The 21,841-nt window shown below is 39.6% G+C and overlaps 1 protein-coding gene across 7 annotated transcripts in view; it reads left to right on the top strand.

The window, feature by feature from the left end:
• ehbp1 (EH domain binding protein 1) overlaps positions 1-21,841 on the top strand; it is a 144,944-nt gene that overhangs the window by 75,928 nt on the left and 47,175 nt on the right. For 6 of the 7 annotated variants that reach the window (XM_055030228.1, XM_055030232.1, XM_055030231.1 and 3 more), the window contains 3 exons: positions 11,552-11,696; positions 16,195-16,428; positions 19,806-19,957. In XM_055030228.1, coding sequence (XP_054886203.1) covers positions 11,552-11,696; positions 16,195-16,428; positions 19,806-19,957 — 531 coding nt within the window. The remainder of the gene's footprint in view (positions 1-11,551; positions 11,697-16,194; positions 16,429-19,805; positions 19,958-21,841) is intronic. The other variant, XM_055030233.1, reaches the window with a different exon arrangement.

Raw genomic sequence — 21,841 nt, 5'->3', positions numbered from 1 at the left:
ATTTTCTTAATTTTTGGCAACTGGCTGATTCTTTCATATGAAACAAGCTTGCCCACAAATTGTCTTCCTCCACAAATGCCTGAAAATCCACCACTCTACTTTCTGTTCTGCCGTGAGAGAAATTTGAATGACGGATCTGCACACCAGGTCACGTCTCCAGGTGTGCATTCAACAATAGTTACCCCAAGGTTGCCAATTTATTGACATGGTTGCTATATTTTGCAGCTTTTCAGGCAAAAAAAAAAAAATCAAAATCGGTATCGGCCAAAATCGGATTCGCAAGTCTGGCTGTTTAAAGATCGGTGACTTACCAGAAAACTGTAATTGGTGCAGGCAACTTCAGCCTGGACGTAAAGGTTCACCTACACCTTCAGCGTACAACCAGAGCTACGTTTGAATGGTTTAGATTAAAGCATATTCATCTGTTAGAAAGTCCAGATCTAAACCCAACTGAGAGTCTTCACTAAGACTTAGATATACATATGAACAGATTGTCTCCATCTAAGCTGATGATTAGACGATTGAGGAGAAAGGTCTGCCCAGTGTCAGTCTGTAGATGCACAACAGAGGAATATCATAAAGTACTACACATATATAGAAAGGTCCTACAAAATATTGATCTACTTTCTCCCCTCAAATATGTAGATCTTTTTGTTAATTTGTTGCATACAACCCCAAAAAATACATTTGGTTGTACTGCTTCACAATGTGAATACTTTTATAAGACTCCCTGCTAAACCATTTATTTATTTATTTATTTTTTATCAATGGCGTGTATGCACACATCCACGGCCATTGTGACGGGATGTTTCATGCTTCTGCAGTTGTGTGAGTCTGTGAAGTTCTCCTGACCTATGTTCTCCCTCCTGCCATCCTTAATTGTAGCCCACAGTGACTGCTTCTTTCATCTAAGGTCACAGGTTTGGGTTCCTCTCTCTCTCTCTGCCTGTCTGCTCGATTATTTTCTCTCGTTCTCTCCCTCTTTCATGTCTGTTTTTGATTTTTCATCCAGTGTCTTTTTCTTCTAATTGCTTAAATTGTTCTCAATGGGTTTTTTCCCCCTTTTTTTCTTAGTTGCTTTTCCCTACTTCCTCTTTCGCATCGTTGACCTTTTAAGGAGATGCACTTTCCACCTAGCTTTGATTCAGTAAGTGGCTCTTACAACACACCACTAGTGAATGGTATGGATGTCTTAAAGATTGTGATTGGAGATATACCGATGCGATACTGATATTTGTATCGTTCTCGATGTTTAGATGAAGTCTAGATCAGGTGTCTATGGCAATGTGCCTGATTCAAAAGGGCAGATCTATTCAGTCAGTTCTATGCTTTGTGTTTTGGGCGATATCATGCTTTATTATTTATTTCACATTACATTTTGAATTTCTAATTGCACTTTCTAAACCTATTGGAAGAAAACTTGTCACATAGTTGATCAACATAGTTGGTCTCAGTTTCAGTTTCTTTATTATTTATTTTTCATTGGCTGTAGTACTCTTAATCGCACTTAACTGAACAACATGAAGTTTGGATTTTCAAGCTATTTAAATGTATTTAAGTGTGCTGTACTGGTGCCGAGTTATCGATAAATTTGTGATTCAGCATATTTAGGTCTGCTTTTAAAAAACAAAACTTTTTAAGTCAGTTCAGCTGCTTTTCTGTGTCAGATCAACATAGGCCGAATCCAACCCACAAGTATTGGTATTGGAAATGAAAAAAGTGGGTCGGTGCATCTTTTAGTCTAGTGCCATGAATTTATTCTTGTCTTATTCTAAATACAATTTTTTTTGCGTTGCTCTTTAGTCTTCCCCTCAGTTCTAATTTTAATAGAGAAGTTGGTGTGTGTGTCTGCGTCTATTCGCTCCAGGTCTTCTCATCCATTAGCAGATGAGAGCAGTAATTTCACAGCGGCCTGGCCAGGCTAATTATCAGAATCCACACCAGGTTTGGGATGAACGTGTGCCCGTGAACCGCACTGTGTGTAATTCTTTGCAACAAAAAAACCCCAACCCAAACTGTAAAGCGATGATGTGTGTGTGCGCGTGCGTGTTTCGTGCAAATACCTAGCACCTGTGGCCTTTTTAAAAAGTGTGTGTGCTTGCTTAAGGAGTGCACACACATGCCTTGGTGTTTTCCAGGTAAAAGAGTTCCCCTGCTCACTGACTCGTTGTGATTCCTATAATTGGGTCCCATTTGATTTTTGCCGACCAGCGCCCCGGCCGCCCCCGCCTGTCCTCATCAGTGGAGCGGGCTCCTGGGTCTCTGCTGTTTCGACCTGTAGGTGTTGTCATCTGCTGTCTGCACTTTAGTTTTCCCTTTTTTTTCATTTTAATTATTAGATTTATACGGGATATATTCCGTTTCAGTGCAAGACATGTTTTCTTCTCGTTTTCTTGTCAGAGGCCGTTGAGATTGCTTGTTTTCTGGTTGTTTGCACTGCATTCAGCTCCTGTCCACCACAAATCTGGAACAAACTTCCAGAAAACTGCTAAACAGCTTGAAACACTGTTTTCTTTAATCGAAGGCCCAAAACACACTTGTTCAGAGTTGCTTTGGAACATTGACCAGCAGATTTGATGTGTATGGATATTTTGGAAGACGGCACTCGATAAAATGTAATGTTTGGTAGTGGTTTCAGAATTGATAACTTTATGTTTTTTTGACATTTTTTCTGTTATTTTGATGGAAAGCTCTTTGAACTCCCTGGTTGCTGAAATGCGCCATACAAATAAACTTGGTTTATTGACAGTGTAAAACAACTTAAAGCATTCACTAATGGGCAGCTACGCAATCATATTGAAGAGTGTGAAATACTCTTTACAAGTCTCAACAACAATAAAACAATTTACAACTGTTCCTTCTGCCCTTTCTGCTTGTCAATCATGCCATTAAAAGGCGAGAAGTAAGGTGCTGTCTGTACACGACATGCAGAACAAAATGGTGCTGCTTTTTAAAATTCTGACATGGCTTTGTGGACTCTGCGCCTTCATCCCCACTTTGTTCTTTTTTCCTCCTCTTGTCCTTTCCCTTTTTTTAACTTTCTCCTTGCAGTAATAGTTTTCCTCCAGGCCTTGTTTGAATGTGCCTGCACTCCTTTATTCTCTCTGTTCTCTGTTTTTTCCCCTTTTCTTCCTTCTCTCCCCCCTCTTTTCTATTCCTTTCTCTTTTTTCTTTTTTTTTTTTTTTCCAAAAATGTGCCCCGAATGAAACTAAATAGTGTGGTGGGGAGTTTCTCTGTGCGCGTGTCTTGGAGTGAGAGGGTATGTGTCATGTCTGAATAGACTGGAGCAGAGATCAAAGGCAGAGCCTAAATTGAGTGTGTGGATGTGTGTGAGTGCATGCCTGTGTGTGTGTGTGTATTTGTGTGTTAACGAGCAGGAGAAAGACAGCTCTCTAAATTGCAGGACAAGAGCTGATCAAGCCATCAGAGAAGAAGGCTGTAATTCACCTACACTTGCAAACCTCTTCAGGGCTCACATACCTCGTCATCTTTCTTTTCTCGTTATTTTGTTCATGTGTGAACAACTGCGAGTGTCAGAAACGGCACAATCTTTCTTGTTTTGTTTTCAGACTTCTGATGTTTTTTTTTTTTTACTTTTATTTCTTTGAAAGCAGCCATTTAAAAAATAAAATAAAATCATCCTAGAGAAATTTCAGGCATGGACTGATTGCAGATTTCTGGCCGATCACCAATCTTAGGAAAAAAAAAATAAGCCCAACTTGATGATTCTAATTTTGGCTGATACAGATTTTTTTTGTTGCTAAATAAAGTGACTTTTCAGTGGCTTATTGTCAAACCTTTGCTGAGGTCAATAAGATCGGTTTCTCATGCAAGTATCAGCTGATACCTCACTGTTCTGTTGAGGAAGTGAACAATGAAGATTTAAACAGAAATGTAAAATATAATCTAAATGCGTTTATCTAATAATGTTGCAAACTGCAGAGTTACCTCAATAAGAGTGATGGTTATCACAACATTTGTTTCCTTGCCTTGGCTGTATATTTCTTCTCTTTCTTTATGGAAAAGGTTTATTTAGTACACTTCAGCCAGCTGAGCGGCATGTAACTGCAATCACTTGGAGGAGGAGCAGTGCTTCTCTGAGTTTGTGAAAACATGTCGGACATTCTAATTTAAATAAAATTGTTGCACATGTCATCCTTCTCCATGAAAACACAAATTCATGGAGCAATTTGCACAGACATTTTTTCAATGACGTCGTTACTAATTTCTGCAAGGCATTCTTTTGAGCACTTTGATCAAACTCAAATAAATGAAAGATAAACAAATTTCTTGATATTTGAATATTTTCATGTTTTCTGTTTCTGATCTTTTCCAACATTTCATAATTCCTAATACGCTTTAGGAAGTGATTGTCATAGTTGAAAATGTTTTGCATTTTGCAGAAAATCTGTTTTTTGTTTTCTTCTTATTACATTTTTATTCCAACAAGTCATTGTAGCAATACTTAATAGAAAAACACACCATTGCCTTAAACCACTTTTATTAGCAAAGAATGCCTGTACCAGATTACAGTTCATACTCTAGGAAGCTACTATAGAGCTTAACTCAGAACAAACCCTGAAATCACAAGTACAGTTTCCCTCACAGAGACACATACCTACTAACATTAAACCCTTATACAAGTAGCACATATACACTGACACACCACTTCTGGACCTTCACGTTAGATTCTTATCCTCCGACATATAGGTATATGACCTTCACCTCCGTCTCGCAGATTCATATTTCTGTATTCATAGCGTTCATATATTCACACACCCAGACCCCTATCATGAGCGCTCACCTGTCAAATCATAATTAGGGTGTGTCCCTGTTCTTTGATAGCTATGTACAGTGGTGGTTCTTTAATTCTTTATCAAATGCATTGATCGCTGTGGGCCTCACATGCCCATTGATCCGCGCAGTCCGTCTGGAGGCAGCCGATAAGCTCCACACTCGTCTCCATCTGCCTCCCTGCTTCCTCTTCTGTCACTCCCCTTTTTGCTGGCTTGCCTTGTTAACCTAATTTTGACTGGAAAAAACAGCACATTTCTTAATTTGTTCCGTTTCTCCTACTTCAATATAGTTGCTCGGCTTGGAGACGATTGGTCCAGTTTGAAGTCTGCTTCTGGTCTTGAAAGTCTGGTTCTTGAAAGTGGGAAACCTAATTTCCCATAAGTCTCTTTGGATTGTGCATCTTTTATTATATAATTAGTGTTGTAGGAAACAGATTGTATTTTAAATCAATTATAATTTTCAAGATGATTTTACAAACAACCTTGTTTGTGTGCTTACACACCAATTGGATTCTGGCAGTAGATTGCTCGTCTTGTGAAACGTCAGAATAAATACACCATACATTTGTAACAGACGATGCCTTAAAAGTTGTACAAGGAGAATGTAAAGTTTTATAATCTCAGAGGCATTTTTCTTATCAAATTTTGAATTCAACACAAATCTGTTCAATTGTTGTTTAGCCCGAAGTTGTATCCGTATCCTGCCTGAACCTCCAATCTAAGCTGTGTTGAGCAATGCGACTTCTTTAGTGTGTGTGTTCAGCAGTGCCTTTGCATGTGTGTGCTGGACAAGATAGAGACCTAAAGGACCTCTTGACTGTGAATTAGCCTGTCATGACAAATGTCTGGAACTGCATGACTGGCTGCCAGACTGGCTGGCTATCTGGGAGGTTGGCAACCTCTTTTTAGATAGCGATTGTGTGTGTGTAGCATCACTCTGTGCCCACGCCAGGTCTCTGTACATGACCGGCGGTGCGTGCTCTCCTACCCTTTTTTCTCCCCCCACTCGCCCAAAAAAGAGCAACCAGGGCGACAACCTGCTCAGAAAGAGCCTCCAAAGCAGAGAGGGGTCCTCACGCGACGCCAGCCCGACAGAGGCGGCCTCTGTCTCAGGCTTGCAGTCATCCGTTGAGCCTCCTTTTCCCCTCGGAGGTTCCCACCCGTCAACAGAAGACACAGTACATGATTGTTCTTGTTGTCACCATTCAAAAAAAGCAAAGTCTCTTCTCCTCCTGAGCCTCCATTCTTAAAGCTGGGTTACCCGCTGACCACCAGCTGTCACGCTTTCTCTCCTCCTTTTCCTCTGCTTGTGTTTTTCCATCCTGACTTTGATCGTGTAATGATGCAGCTGGTTGGGTTTGTACTCTGTGTTTTTACTTGGGTTATGTCCCCGTGGCTTTTGGATGTGACGTTGGGCTGTTGGCACATTAAAGCAAGAGTTTGTTTCCATCTATTGTCACTTTCCAATTTGCAAACTGTGAGTGTGAGTACCCCCTTTTGTCCTGTTTCTATGTCCGCTAGGTGGCATTTAATCTCCACCTGGTCAACCAATTTGCTCTTTAAAAAAAATAACTTCTGGCATATCATTCAGCCACAGAACACTGGGTTTTAATTGGACTGACAAAATTGGTAGTGCTTGATTGACAGGCGCCAGCCTCAGTAGGTCTGGCAATGAGCTGAAGTTTTGGAATGCACTAAATTACAAGGGGAGATAATGTCCTCTTATTCATACTTGGAATAGTTAGAGCTTAGAAATGCATAAACAACGCTTTATGCTGCAGAGTAGATAGATGTTGGGACTGGGAATCTGCTTTTCTCTTTAACCGCTTTTGTAAATAGGAAATCTCTCAACAAGTGTGATTGACATCTTGCAAAATTGGTAATGTCGCTCAAACTTTTTCACATTTTGTCACATTGCAAAGGCAAATTCAATGTATTACATGTGGGTTTTACAAAAATTGTTGCCATCTTAATGTGTTTATTTTGAAGGACCTGTCAAATAAAACCCCAATAAAATGCATTGAGCTTTGTGGCTGTTACTATAGGTATTGTGAACTTCATGTTTTGTCACGTGACAATCACCACCTTCAATATAAAATTGCAATTTAATGGGTTAAACACACAGTCTCTTCATCTCTTAGATTGTAGATGCAGGCTGACTTAATTCAAAAACATTTACCGAATTCCAATATCAGATTGGGACACCCTTAATTTGAAGACTTGCAAAATTATGCCAGACTAAAAACCATTCATCATTCTCCTGCCACTTCAAGGACTTTGTTGGTCTGTTCCATCAAAAATCCCAATAAAGTATGTTGAGGTTTGTGATTGTGACCTGACAAAATAGAAAAAAAAAATTCAAAGGGTATATTTTTACAATTCACTCTACATAGTCCCATTCTGAAGCGCAACCTACGCATGCATGTAAAATTAGACACAAAATGGCTACATCTTTCCCTCTCCTTCCACCAAAATGCCTTCTTTCTGCTTCTGCCGCAGCCAGGCGGTATTCCACTTTCATAGTGATAATCCTTGCCCCTGGACAGACAAACTCAATTTCCCGTTTTTCTGTCCCCAAAATTGGCCAACACCAATAATATAGAGGGATGTTTTGGATTGTGTTGGTTCCAGAGCTTATGTATATGTATACAGATAGAGCGACATCAGAGTGGTAGTTGTATCTGTAAACGCCAGATTTGATATCTGAACCAGACGATAGCCAGAAGGCCATAACATTGTAACATTACTGTTATCATATTACATTATGGAAACATCCATATTCCTCCTTCCACAACATGCAGATGAAAAAGATGGAGGTAAGAAGGAAACAAAGAACTGCTACAACAAAGTAGCAGTTCCACTTTCAAAGTAGCAAATCTACAAATGAGCCCATTTGTAGATTTCCATTCCAAGAATGCAAACTGCAAAAACTTTTAGCAGTTTGATGCAAAGCAGTTTTAAAACTATATTCTAAAAAGAACAAACCAAATCAATGTTAACTTTTGTGTGGCGTTATTAATAAGCTTTCTGTTTTTCAAACACCAAAGAAGTTGTCCCTTTTAATCTACTTTTCTATAGAACAGTAACAGCCATTTCTCCTGTCTTCAATCTTTATCTCCCTTTCTGTCTCATCCCTCCTCCCCAACTGTCTTTCTTTTTATCAGTCTCTCTCAAAGGTGCGTTCCTCTCTCCCTGTGGCCATCCCCCTAGGCGCTCTCTCTCTCTCAGCACACACACTTGCAGAGTGCATTAGGGTTGCTGTCATTTACAATACGGCCCCATTGTCCCAGCCAAACAATGGCTACAAACAAACAATTGACATGGAAATGGAGAGATGTAGCTCATTAGCGGGCGCTGCTTGTTTTGTTAATGGATAAATGGGTGGCTTCAATAGGCCTGCCCTAAAACCCTGCCTCAATATGGAGAAGCCTGATTAACAGGAAACCACAGGGAGGAAAGCGGCGATGAGGAAACGCAGCTTCGCTGTCCCCTGGGTCATATGCGGTGAGCTCTGTTGGAGGGATGAGGCATCGGTTCAGAGTCTGTTCACACGAACAAGTGGAATATCGAGTCTGTCTGTTGCTGTGACAAAAGTTAGACAAGCGACTTCTAGCTTTCTGTTTTCCAACATCTTTTTAACTCATAGTGAATCTTTCTGCCCAAGATTCACTCATAACATTTCACAACAGTGCACTGAATTTAATGAGAATGCTCTCTCATAACACACTCTTGTGTGTTTCTATTAACTGACTTGTCAAAAGTCTTGGCAAAACTTGTGGTGCAATCACACCAAGCCTGCTTTAATCAAACTTTGGTCTGTTTACCAAGAAAGCCTGGTTAATTTGGGGAGGTATGAACACGCAATTGAACTTTGGTCTACCTAAAGGAATTCTGGTGCGGCTCGAATACAAATGTGAACAATAAGTGCACCAGTGCAGGTGTGGAATACAGCGAAGGGCTTTATGGGTAAATCCAACCAAACAAACGTGAGAGTCCAGCGTTAGCGAGAGAAATGCCTTATGATTTTTTTTTTTTTACAAAAGGGAAATTCAACAATTGCTAAAATCTCTCACCACTCCAATTTTGTTTGCCTTTTGTGAAGACGGAAGTTGTTCTCAATTCTTCTTCAGAGGTTGTCATATTGTTTCCTTCAGTGGTTCTTACTGCAGCGCCCTCAACGGCAATATGGAGAACAGCTTTTTAAAAGTTTGGCTCGTTTGACAGTGCAATGTGGAGTGAACCTCACCAGCCGACAATTTAGTAAATGTTGCAATTTCGGTCCCCAATTGAACAGAGTCTGCTGGACTATCAGGAGTGAGAACACCCTTGGTTTCAGATTACCTGTCCAGGATATTTGTTTGTGTCACTGCTTACTGTAGCTAATAGACTGTGCAGTGAGTGTGTGCTGGTTGAGCCGGCAGCAGGCAAGTGCCTGTCTTAACTGATGGTGGTTGCTATGTGTGTGTGTTTGTATGTGTGTGTCTGGAGTGGCCACCACTATCAGTTAGATCATTTTGAAACCACCTGAAAATGGCATTTCTGCCATTACTCTGATGGTGACGGCTCAATACTGTATCTGTCTGCTGCCAAGATGAGAAGTCTGTGCCTGTGTGCTCTGACCTGCATAATGTGTTGAGATGTGTACATGTATTTTGATAACAAAACTTTTTAAGAGACCAGTTTATGTTCTTTGGTCAGAATAGAACTGAAACAGAAACCCATGTGAGGTGACCCTGTAAAGATATAAATTGGGCCTGGAACTTTTAATTTTGATTAATTTATTACATCAATTTTAACATGTTAGAAATTCTAATGCAAATTTTTTTACCTTTTTATAACATACCAAAGTACAGAGGACTTGGTGACCTGTCTTGGGTGTACCCGGCGTCTCTCCCGTTCACCACTGGAGATAGGCACCAGCATCCCTTGCGACCTCACCAGGGATAAGCACATATAATAATGGATGGATGGATGGAAGCGCAGAGTTGGAACATTTGTAGTTGTTTTTTCCCTCATAATTTATTTCTTAAAATATCAGAGACACAGGGCTGATATGATACTTTTCCTTTGAATTTTCCGTTTGGAGCTCTTTGTGCATTTTCAAACAGAGTTCCTACACATTCTGGAAATGGATCCTATCTCTTCATTAGTCCTTCCTTCTTTCCATATCTATACTGTCACAGCCATCAAGATATTTACCATAGATTCATTCAAGATTTCAGTTCGTTAGCTGACAAAAAGAAATATGGAAACCTGAGCTCGCAAATGTATTGAATTTTGGCATGAACAAGTGTAGAACCTTTGTGTAATGAGTCACTACTGAAATGCGACTGCTAATTGAAATAAGATCACCTCTATTAATTTAAAACATAAACATTCTGGCAGCATTGCAGTAGATGACAGTTCTTAACTAACAATTAATGGGATCCGACCAGAAACAGTTCTCTGATCTGGTATGGTATCCCTTTTCTTTAACCCACAGTGTCACCCAAACATTTCTAGATTACTCTCATGTCAATAAACCCTAAGAAGTCACTTCACTAATGCTACAAATTTGGTTGATGAGAGAAGGTAACACACTGAAATGAAATCAGACAGCATCTGGCTCTTATGTTCATTTGGCCCAGGCACTGAAAAAAGTGAGTTTGTGCTTCAGCTCATTATTGTTGTTAAAAGATTGTTATTGTTATGGTTGATTTATATGATATCTGGATCTATGAGGAGTTGTTTTGTACCAACAGCATGCACATAAACTGTAAAACCTTGCAAAACAACACATTTTCTGACTTGACGCTTTCTATGTGTCTGACAACAACGTTGTCTTAGTGGTTTAGCCTCTGACTCACACAGAGCTATGTTTTCATTCCTGTGGGATAAGATGTGTTGTCCTTGGTGTTTTTCCTTCCTGTAAAGCAAGACTTGTTTTGTAATCCTGTGGTTAAAAGTTTTACAAACTTTTAAACGAGTTTTGGGGCAAGAGAAGAAATTCATCATCTTCCAGGTGTCATGTTTCCAAATTTTACCTTTTGTGCACCTGGATCTTTGAGAAGTCATCACTCCTGGCTTCCCTGTGTTGCAATGCAGTAATGAGCTATGTGTCCATTAGGCATGTTCCCATCAGGACCTCTTTGTTGCTAACGCAATCTGATTACTGTTTACATCAATGGTCATGGTCTGCTGTTCCATACCATGGAAGTTTTCTGATGGCCTGCATCCAAAGGCTTCTAGTGTGTCTGAAAACAGCGTTTAAAACAAGCTACCTTCTTTGAAAAACAGTGGAAAATCCCATTATGATGTATTTATGCTAGTGCTATCACAAATTGTTGGTGTTCTCACATCAAAATACAATGAAATATGCCTTTTGAAAGACATTTATTTGCAGTGACTTTTGGAAAATGTGTGGGAGTTGGTTGTGATTGCTGCTCAAGCAAACAGTTTGAGTAAACAACGTAGTCTCCAAAAATGTTATGTCAGATTCGTGTTTGCATTTATGTAGTCCTGCATAATTTTTGCCAATCAAAAATCTAGCATGACAGGCTTATTTCTGGTCTTAAAACTCCAATACTTCTTGCCATTAAACTAGAGGGAAAGTGTGGCGGTGAAATAAAAACGTGATAACGTCCTGAAGCTGTTCAGAATGGTATGAACATGTGGTCTTTATGTTGCTTTAATTATACATTTATAGCAGATCTATAAAAGAATTTCTCTTACGACGTCTTCCCTCTAAAGAGCCCTTTTCTCTGGTTGTGTGCAGGAGCGCGATGCAGAGCGGCGGAGACAACTAAGAGAAAGAGCCCGGCAGCTGATAGCCGAGGCCCGATCCGGAGTCAAAATATCCGACATGAGCTTGCTGGATCCAGCTAACATGGAGAGAAGCAAAGGCGCCAAGGCAGCAGGAGGTCAGGACACACCTGAAGACCCTCACACATAAAAATAAGCATAAACATGAGCCACGATCTTTCTGCAGGGGATTTATGTTTAGTTATTTGCTGACATTCATAATAAAAACATGAAATATTCATTGCAAGTAACTCATAAACTAACAATCACTAATACTTATTTGCTATAATGCAAACGTCACAGTCGTATGGTTTTGACTTCAACTTTCTACATTCACTCACACATTTCCATTATGTTCTCTAAAGGGGTTCTGCCTAATCCTCAGTCAAAACAAAATGTCATTTGACAACAGCCGCAGGTCTAAAAATCACCACCCCCTCTATTACGTCTTCACTCTCGTCCGCCATCTCTTTAGGCCAGTAATTATTAATCAGCACTGCATATTGTGCATCCAAATTATGTTCAAAACACCGTACACTTCTAATAACATCTTGCAGCAGTAGCAAACGCTGCCTAGGCACATTTCCCACTGCTTTCCATTTCCCTGAAATTGGGGTCATTATCACAATGACCATTATTAGGGCATGCAAGTCATTTGTTTCAGATGTCTTTGTGTTATACACCCTGCTTTTAGTTGCTTTGTTTTAGAAGATCAAGTGACCTGCATGCAAATGACAAAGAGTGAAGGCAGCTTCCAAAGAAGTGACTGATTTTGAGAAATAAATAAAGTGAATTCAACTTAATGTCAGAACTGTGAAAAGAAAAGGAACAGGAGATTATAGCTGCACCATGACTAGATTACTTGTTTTTAATTTTTATGAGTGTTTTTAATTTTTATGAGTGTTGCTTAGCACAACACACTTGGGTAGTGACGTTTTTGCTATGAGATGAAGACTCAGTTGTACAATCAGAGAAGTTGTCAGAGGAAGCACAAAAACTGTAAAAAGTTATTTAAAAGGAATCGTATTCTCTGTAGAGATAGTCTGCTGTCCCTTTAGCGAAATGATGATTGAAGAGCTCCAACATCTCCATGAAAACAACATATGGCATCGGATCAGAACCGAGCAGGGGGAGTTCAGTGTTTTAGTCCAACAGTACTTCCTTCCTCACAGCCTTGGACAATCACTGCTTCAAACTATTCATCATGTATCCATCAACGTAGCAGTCACATGTTCGAGTCCTGCCCCGTGGACTATTTCCGTATGTCTTCTCCCTCTCTCTCTCACAAACCACTTTCCTATCGCTATCAACTAAAAAAATCCTAAAAAAAATTCAAGCTATCCATCCTGCCTGGTTACTGAAAAATTGGCTTCTGGAAGGTGAGTAGCACTGTTTTTCACTTACGCAAACACCCACAAAATGATGACCAACCACACAATAGTTTTGCATACAAGGTGGGGCAAAAAAAACACGATTTTCGACATGTACCTGCGACCATGAGAACCCATTTCAGCACTTTGGGTCAACCATGCGGAGCCCTTAAGCACACAGTTACACAGTTACTAATGCACTCAGCTCTGTCAGACCAGACAGCAGAAATTAGCAAACACCTGGAGGAAGCGCACATCTGTTGAGCTCATTATACGAGCTACTTCTCAGCGCTGTGCTGCAGATAATGATTTTAAAGTGTTAGTAGTGATGTTGTGATGACTTTCTGAAAATGGAGTTACAGGAAGAGCTGGAGGTTTTAACGAGTCCCGATTTCAAGGTAGGATTTCTTTTAGGTCATATTTGGTGTACCCAGCATTTTTTTTCACAACTGGAGTCTTCATAATTATTTCATAATTATATAGGCACTGTGCCAATATAAAATGGCACAGTGCCTCCAAAACACATAATGCTGCCCCTTTAAATAGCCTAGAGTTAGTGATTGAGACATATGTACAGTCAAAAAAAACCTCTGAAAGCAATAATAAATTAAGTTTCAGCACCAAAATAAATGCTAATAAACTCTTATCAAGAGGGGGGGCAAAAACAGCAGAGGACAAAGACTGAGAGACAAACTGAAGATAACACTTGATTTATTTGCTCCTTCAGCATTTCTGCATTGGACTAATTGTTGATCTCATTAAAAATGGAGTCAGAGGAAAGAACAGAACCGTAGAGGAGGAAGAAAGAGAAACGCTGTGGGCTGTGATACACAAGGCCTGCCGAGCAGAACGGCTAATCCTAGCCCCCACTCTCTTCGTTTCTCTGCCGCTCTCCCCTCATCACCATTCACAGTCCTTTAAATGCACCTCGGCCTGCCCCCTCCAACAGTCTGCCCGCAAAGAAACTTTCCAAACTCCATCACCATGGCCCCCCCTATTAATTAGGCTTCAGCCAGCCACGCAGGGATGGCGCTTGCTAGCACGCTTCGCATCGCAGCTAGCAAATTAGAAAAGAAAAATCTGGAAATACTGTTATTTTGACTCCCTCTCCTTCCCTCTTTGTTCTTGGTGTTTCTCTCCTCCAAGTAATAAATAGCAGAGGAGGGAGCATGCAACGTCTGACACTGTTTACTGATTGTTTTGTTTTTAATCCATGGTGGGTTATCCATGCAGCTAGCGCCGCACAGGTCTCCATTTGACTTTCTCCTAACATGCTTTTTGTTTTGTTCCTAATGTGGAGTCACCATTGTTTCCAACGAACCCCTCAGGAGACTTAATGGAATATGTGCTTTCATGTTTTTGAGGTTTTTTGTTTGCCTCACCTCTTTTATCTGGAACAAGAAAGGCAAGCAACAGATCTTTGAATGAGGGAGAAATTATACAGAGTTCTCATTTTCACATTGTGTGCCAGAGTTTTTTCTTCTTTTTTTTTTTCTGCCCCAACACACAAACCCACTCAGACATGAGGTACAAACTCGACTCTCTGCTAGGCTTTTCTAATTTAGTTTGAGCGTTATTCTTGAGATTTCGTTGTTTGTTTGGGTGCCGGAAATTCTCGTAAATGTTTGATATTTACTTTGGAGTTTTCAAGGTTTGAATTTTGGATAAAGAGTCCCTGGAAGCATGGGTCCTTACCTGCTTTCAAACAAATTGGTGTTTCATTAAATGGTTTGTTCTCTTATATTAAAAATACATTAAACTCTTAATGCAATGAAGACTTCTCTGGCACACATATTCATTCAGGGCATTTATTGATAGAGTTGAACTTTTCTTTTACCAGGGTGGAACAAAAATACAGCAAACTTTGTCTGAAAAAATGAAGAATAAATATGGGTTTTTTGCCCAGGATGAGTATACTTGAACTTTTGTATATGTTAATGGGGAGAATAAGACTGAATTTTCCTTCAGCTAGGATTAGTAGTATGCCTTCTTATTTCTAATTCTTCTGTACATGACATCATAACACATAAGTACATCCACTATGGGTGTTCAGATATGATATAAATATCGACTATCGGTTCGACATCAGCCAAAATCATGGGTATCAATTATGCTGACGTGCACCTAAAATCTCAGACATATATTCGTGCCAGTAGAAGAACTCCACTCTAGCATTTAGTCCGCCCCAGGATTTCTGTTCAGCAGTTCTTATATCTCAAATGCAGACCAATTAGTTAATGATAAATGGGTCGGTTGATTTTGTAAAAATTGTTTACTACTGATCTCTGTTTGAATTATGTCACTTGATTCCATACTACAAATAAGTAATAAAACTTTTCAGAATTCGTGCTATCGTATCGAGTTATTGTCAGTATTGGCCAATACTTTGAGCTGCATTATTGGTATATCAAACTGAACGTTGTATTGATACACCCAGACAAACATAGTAATATTTTAATTCTTTAAGGCAACTTCACATTAAAAAAAAATTTATATGCACAAAATAAGTTTACTTTGGAGGAGATTTAAGAACTGTACAAATAGGACTGGACAATTTGGGTGAGAAATGTAGCACAATATAAGTATTTCATATCAGTCGATCGATAATTATTGATCAGTGTTTTTGTTTTCAATCTGTCACTGCATTTTTTTGTGTTTTTTTTACACAGCTTGGCACAGCGGTGCAAAATTAAATTGCTGCTTCTCAAGTTGCTGAACTGGTTGTTGCTAGGGAACCAATGATTGATGAGTTAGTTGATGCCACCCATATTGCTTAGCTGGCCGTAAGAGGTTGAGCAGCAAAGGTTCTTCATCTGCCTACATCTCCCAGAATACTTTGTGATTCTGGATCAGAATTAAGCGAAATGATTCAATATTCTATCAGACATATCATCCATGATGACGTGTTTATCACAATACATATCAGTATTGATTTACTGCCAAGGCCTACATGAAATAACATCACATGCAAAGCAGGTAGCTTCTCACAGTGGTCATGAATGTACTACATGTAACTGCTGTATATGTGCTGGATAGTTGAGTTTTCGGATCAATAACTCAGGTAGTAGGATCACAGGATGATGCTAGTACCACCTAATCAAATACTCTCTTTCTCTTCTCTTCCCTTTCATTCTCCTTAACCACCACCCTCCTCCTTGCCATGACTGCACTTAACCCTGCATCCTCTCCTCATTTTTCCTCTTCATTTGCTTCTGCCCATTTGTTTTCTCCAACTTTGCATCTACAGATGTTTTACACGGCAGGTTGAGAAGCCATGAGGAAGATGATGTGGACGGTGAAAAGAGTGAGGATGAGGAGCAGAGTAGGGCAGAGGAAGAGCAGCTCCACTTTGGTGATGGTGGTTCTGTTGATGCTGCCTTGCCTACTACTAACCAGCTACCACAGGAGGCCCTTCCGAGCACATCCACCCCACAGGGGTGCCTGGAGCTTACTAACCCCGCCTCTGAGCTAACCTCTCTGGGTAAAACTAACGGCTGACGCTGCGTGATTCATTCATTCTTCTAACTTATTCATTTCCCAGGTCAAACTTCACCTCTAACTTGAATTCATACTAATCATTTAGAGTCGCTATGCTTTGTTCTTCTAAATTATGCAAGGACAAACTTTTTCTGATGATAAAATACACTAGCTCAGAAAGAAAATACTTCTAAACATTCAAGTTTGTTGTTTGTTTCATCATAAACTTTCCAAACTTTTGATCATTAAACTGAAAAGTTGGTCCAAAATAAAAAAAAATATCTCCAGGAAAACATTTGGCCAAATCTTCAGAGGTAAACTAATTGCTTTATTTTAATTTTTTTGTAATTAATTCATTCTGTTTACCGCTTTCGTTTTCCTGTCGATGTGCGATAGGTTAGAGTACCGGGAGGAATACGACAAAACAGACGTGAAAACAAACAAATGCTTTCTCTACCTTTTGAAGTGCATTATCTTTTGCTTTTCTTCATTATTGTTGTCTTTGTTGGTATTGTTTTTAAAGGAAAATCTGTGGTTGCGAACGTAGCTTTAAAGCGTCTGATGCTGCCCTTTAATCAGTCTATATTAACTCCCTAAATGCAGTGGAGATTATTTGAATTTTGCACGTGTTTTAGCTGTGTTTTGTGTGATATGACAAAGTTCAAGAGTGTGCGTCTATATTTGGTATCTTTTTACATGCATGTTGCTGTGTGTGTGGGTGTGTTTGATGGCTACATACAGGGAGATGACACATGAAACGGTTGCCCTCCTGTTCTTTCATCTTCTTCAATGCAGTGGTCTGGCCTGGCAGGGGAGCTGTGGTTACCAGTCCCTGGAAAATAGAGCTGTATGCAGCCGCTGGCAGACACACACACACACACACACACACACACACACACCGAGACAGAGAGAAGAAAACACACAAGACAGAATAAAGCAAAAATATATATCGATAGGTGGATTTAAAAAGAGAGGACATGGAGTAAATGAAATTCATAATCTATTTTATTTACTGTTTTGGTTGTGTGTGTTTTTGATTTTCATTTATTGTTTGTAGTTGTTGAGTTTTATTTTGGATATTTTAAATGTCAGTTCCAGATTTACGTGCTTACAAACTTAAAGTTGATGGCGCTTCCAGAGGGCAAAGCTATAAACTCCTGCCATTTTCAACTTAATGACTTGAAAATGCTCGTAAAAAAAAAGAGGAGCATTTATCGCAATAATTACATGTACAATTTATTGGACAGCAAAATGTATTTTTGTGACGGGCGTAAAGCTTTGAAATCAGATTTTCCAATCAGTTTCCATGGCTACAGTTGGACTGAAATCATTGATTGTGATTAATTGATTATTGAAATAATCATCAACTTATTTAATAATCGATTAATCATTAACTGGCGTATACAGACTAAATAATGTAATTTTTCTGAAAGAACAACACAGCCAGAGCAGTAATTAAGCCAAGACTGTGAAAAAGAAAATCAGCATTCATATTTAAGAATTTTGTATTTATTTTTTTTTTTTAATAAAAAGAAAAAACACTTTTCTTATATTTGCATGAAATGGTGTTAAGTGGTTCAATGAAAACTACAGAATGCAACAAATATTTTAATCCAATTAATTGATAGTTGCAGCTCTTGGCTGCAGGTGTATAAAACCCAACACCCCTCAGCGCCTGAGATGGGTCACTCTCAGGCGCTCCGTGAACGCCAGCATCAACAGATTGACTCTCTCCAGAATAGCTCAAGAACAGCGAAAAGAGTTTTGTGAATTGGGTTTCATTGACCAAGCAGCTGCATCCAAGCCTTCCTTCACCAGAACGTTGGATGCAGTGGTGTAGAGCACTGGACTCCAGAGTGCTGGAGACTTGTTCTTTGGAGTGATGAGTCTTGCCTGCCTTTCTGGGTTTGATGGTTGCCAGGACAACCATGCTTTCATGACAGTGTGTAACAAAGTTACACTTGACAAAATTAAGTTTGGTGCTGAAGGGATTATAATGTGGGGATGGGTGAATTTAAATTACCCCCCAATAGTTCCAGCAAAGGGAACGCTTAACTCTTCAGCATACGAATATATTTTTGGGCAATTGTATGCTCCCAAGTTTGTGGAACCACCTTTGGGATGGCATCTTCCTCTTCCAGACAAACAAAGCGGTATTGTGTGGAAAAGCTTCCACACAACAAATCAAGAAAACAAAACATCTTCGTTCTTAATTAGAGAGCAGGTTGTCTCTTCCACCATCACAAATGCACTTTTGGAAGAAAGTAAGCACAGTCTTCCCAGGAGAGTTCAATGTTTCTCTTCTTTCTTGTTCATTCCACAGTATATCCAAGCTGGTGTCATTCAAATAAAGACAAGTGACCTGATATTTGCAGCTGCATTCCTGTTCAAAGGAGACAAATATGAGCCATTTAGCCATAGTACCACATATTTTTGGAGATGAGACTTTAGCTGTTAAGTATGGTGTTAGCATCATGGTGTGTTTCAGTTTTGCTTCCTTTAGTACTGGTGCATTTGACAAAGTTGATGAAAAATTTAACCAGCACTTTCTAACTTTAGCCTTAAATTAGTGTCTATATGGTTACAATACCTGTATAAACAGATTAACATTAACCATCTGGAATGGCTTAGACCTCAACACTGTAAAAATGTATTGACTATTATGAAAAGATGGGTACATGCCAGGAAGTGAAGAAATTTAAATTAGGCATGCACCGATTGCAGTCCCCTGGCCAAACACCAGTCTTTAAAAAAGCCTGACATGCCGATTTGGGCGAGACCAATATTTTACGTTTTCTGGAAAATTGCAAAATATTTGGCAAATTCACTAAGTTTTCTACATTGGGGCGACTATTATGTCCTGTCAGTTACCGTGACTGATTTTCAGACCATTATGAAACAGTTTTACATGCAAGTATCGACAAATTTTTCAAAATTAAAGAAACATGGGCCAGTTTGTCAGTGCACCCCTAATTCAAATGAGCTTTGCCAGACATATGGTGAAATATTGAACCAGAATTATGCCAGAACCTTGTTCATGGCTACGAAATCAGTGTAAATGATCTGCAATTATCTCATGGATGTTTATTAAGATATTAGTGGTAGTGTTTGTATATATTTCAACCTTTTCGCACATTTTTTACTGACTAACAACTAGAGAAAGCTTTGTTTCTCAAAATTATTGAAGTTGTTTATTGTCTGAATTCATCCCAGAGAAACAACCAAAGAAAGAAGTCATAAACGCAACCAATTAATTTGACATTAATGTAAAGTGAAGATAAGTTGATCAGAACTATATGAAATGCTCCGTTGTGAGGTGTTTTGGCATCTTGGTCAGAGTTATGGTCCTTTCATGTTCTTACGCTCTTTCTTCTCTCTCAGGCACAAGCAGCAAGCATGTGGATCTGAAGCTGAAGAAGCTGACAGAGACCAGTGCAAGAGGAGTCACTTCCCCTTCATCTCCTTCCTCCACATCAACCTCATCATCCCCAACCACCTCCTCATCCTCACCGCTCAGCCCTGCAGGATTGGAGGTACCGGCACACACTGAGTGCCTTTTTTCCCCCCCAAACTCTCTCTCTCTGTTTAGTTTTTTTGTTTTGTTTTTTTCCTCCTACTCGAGGCATCATCAAAGGTTCAGTCCAATCAATTATACCAGATTGACCCCGTTTGTCAGCCTGCTGACCCTTTGTACTCGTCTGTCAGTCGAACCTTCAGGGCGGACCACAGTTCATCCCTCTCATGTCTGTTTAAAGCCATGACAAACGTACACGTGGCATCTGAGTGCACAACATTTATATGTTGCCGTCCCTTCTATTGACTGCGACCTTTCCAGACTGTTAGGTGTGTGTGAGGGGACAGGTGTGGAGGAGAATTACGTCTATAGCTTCTGATGAGAATATTGAGTCAACATGGCAGCCAGGCAGTCTGAACATCTGTTTAATTGATTTTGAATGTCAAGTAGAATAAAGCGAATGCGTGCATCGCTGTCAGAGCAAGTTAAACTCTCAGAGTGTACGGCAGTGTGGGATGTCTTTGATCAGCTATTCACATAAACACCCTCTTGTGTTCAAAGCCTAAAAGGCTTAGTGCTTTGTGGTTGGAAGAGTGCATATGTGTTCATGTAATCATTTAACCCTCAGAGAAGTAGAATTAGCCAAAGATTTGTCCTGGGCTAAAGCATGCGACCTAAAAATGCCAAAAGTTGGGACCTCCAGTCGCCAGTCGTGGGTTTGGGAGCTAAATCACTAGGTACACCTTTTTCTCCTATCTTCATCTCAAAGATGGCTTCATTGGTTCTGACATGACGACATTTTTAAAAAAAATTGTCAATCTCACTTGTCTTAGTTATTAAATTTGCCTAAATCACAACTGTGATGAAACAAAGCAGCTGGAAAATCATGTTCTACACTGGGTTGAGATGATTATGCAAGTGATATTTTCTCAGCTTTCCGTAAATGGTGAATGCAAATGATGGTCAGTATAATTTTCAAATCATGAACTATTACTGTATAAATCAAATTTTACCGATCAAAGCTGAAAAACTCAACATGCATTGTTCTAAATTATGATGCAAAGCAGATTTTCTGAGCATTTTATGGATTTTAAAGAACTGCAAATGGTCATGCTTTGAATGTGCTGCAATAGCAGCTAAAATCAAAAGCTATTTCAGTCAAAAACATCTTAACAGACCGAGTTGCATGTTAACATAGGATCCCTTCTTTGATATCACCTGCACAGTTCTTGCCTCCATTGAACTTGGGAGTTTGTGGAAAGTTTCAGCTTGAATTTCTTTGCAGGATGCCAGAAAACCTTCCCAGAGCTGCTGTTTGATATGAACTGCATTCCACACTCAGATTTTCTGCTTGACGCTACTATAAAGGCTCAGAGGTCAAAGGAGGATGGTGACACACCATGAGTTTCTCGCCTTTAATGCCCATAGCAGCTAATGACAGTGGTATTCTTTGCAGCATGAGATGGTGCATTGTCATGCATGAACATGATTTTGCTACTGAAGGTATGGCTCTTCTTTTTGAACCATGATAGAAAGTGAAATATACTTTGCTGACATCCTTTTCACACCTTCAGAGATTCTGAAGGGGCCAACAAATGTTTCTGTTAGAAAATTGCGACTGTTTCTGTTTGTGAGCTCTGGTTCGGGGAGGCCGAATAGTAGGTTTATGCACCGCCAGCCTCTGGAAGATCCTCCACCTTGAGGTTCCAGAGGCACCAGCAGCTTCTAATAACTGTTTGCTGCTTTGTAAGAACATTTTAACAGCTGTTCTCTTAATCCGATGAATTTGTCTGACAGAAACTTTCGTCATTATGCCTTTATCTGTACAAAACCATCTTTGTTCTGAATCGGTCACAAATCGGTCCAACAATATCAATTTGCACAGATAAAATTTACAAGTGCA

Source organism: Poeciliopsis prolifica, unplaced genomic scaffold, assembly GCF_027474105.1.
Source record: "Poeciliopsis prolifica strain line A6 unplaced genomic scaffold, Auburn_PproV2 SCAFFOLD005, whole genome shotgun sequence".
Classification (NCBI taxonomy): domain Eukaryota; kingdom Metazoa; phylum Chordata; class Actinopteri; order Cyprinodontiformes; family Poeciliidae; genus Poeciliopsis; species Poeciliopsis prolifica.
Note: the sequence above shows the minus strand (reverse complement) of the source record. Positions and strands in the feature narration are given on the sequence as shown.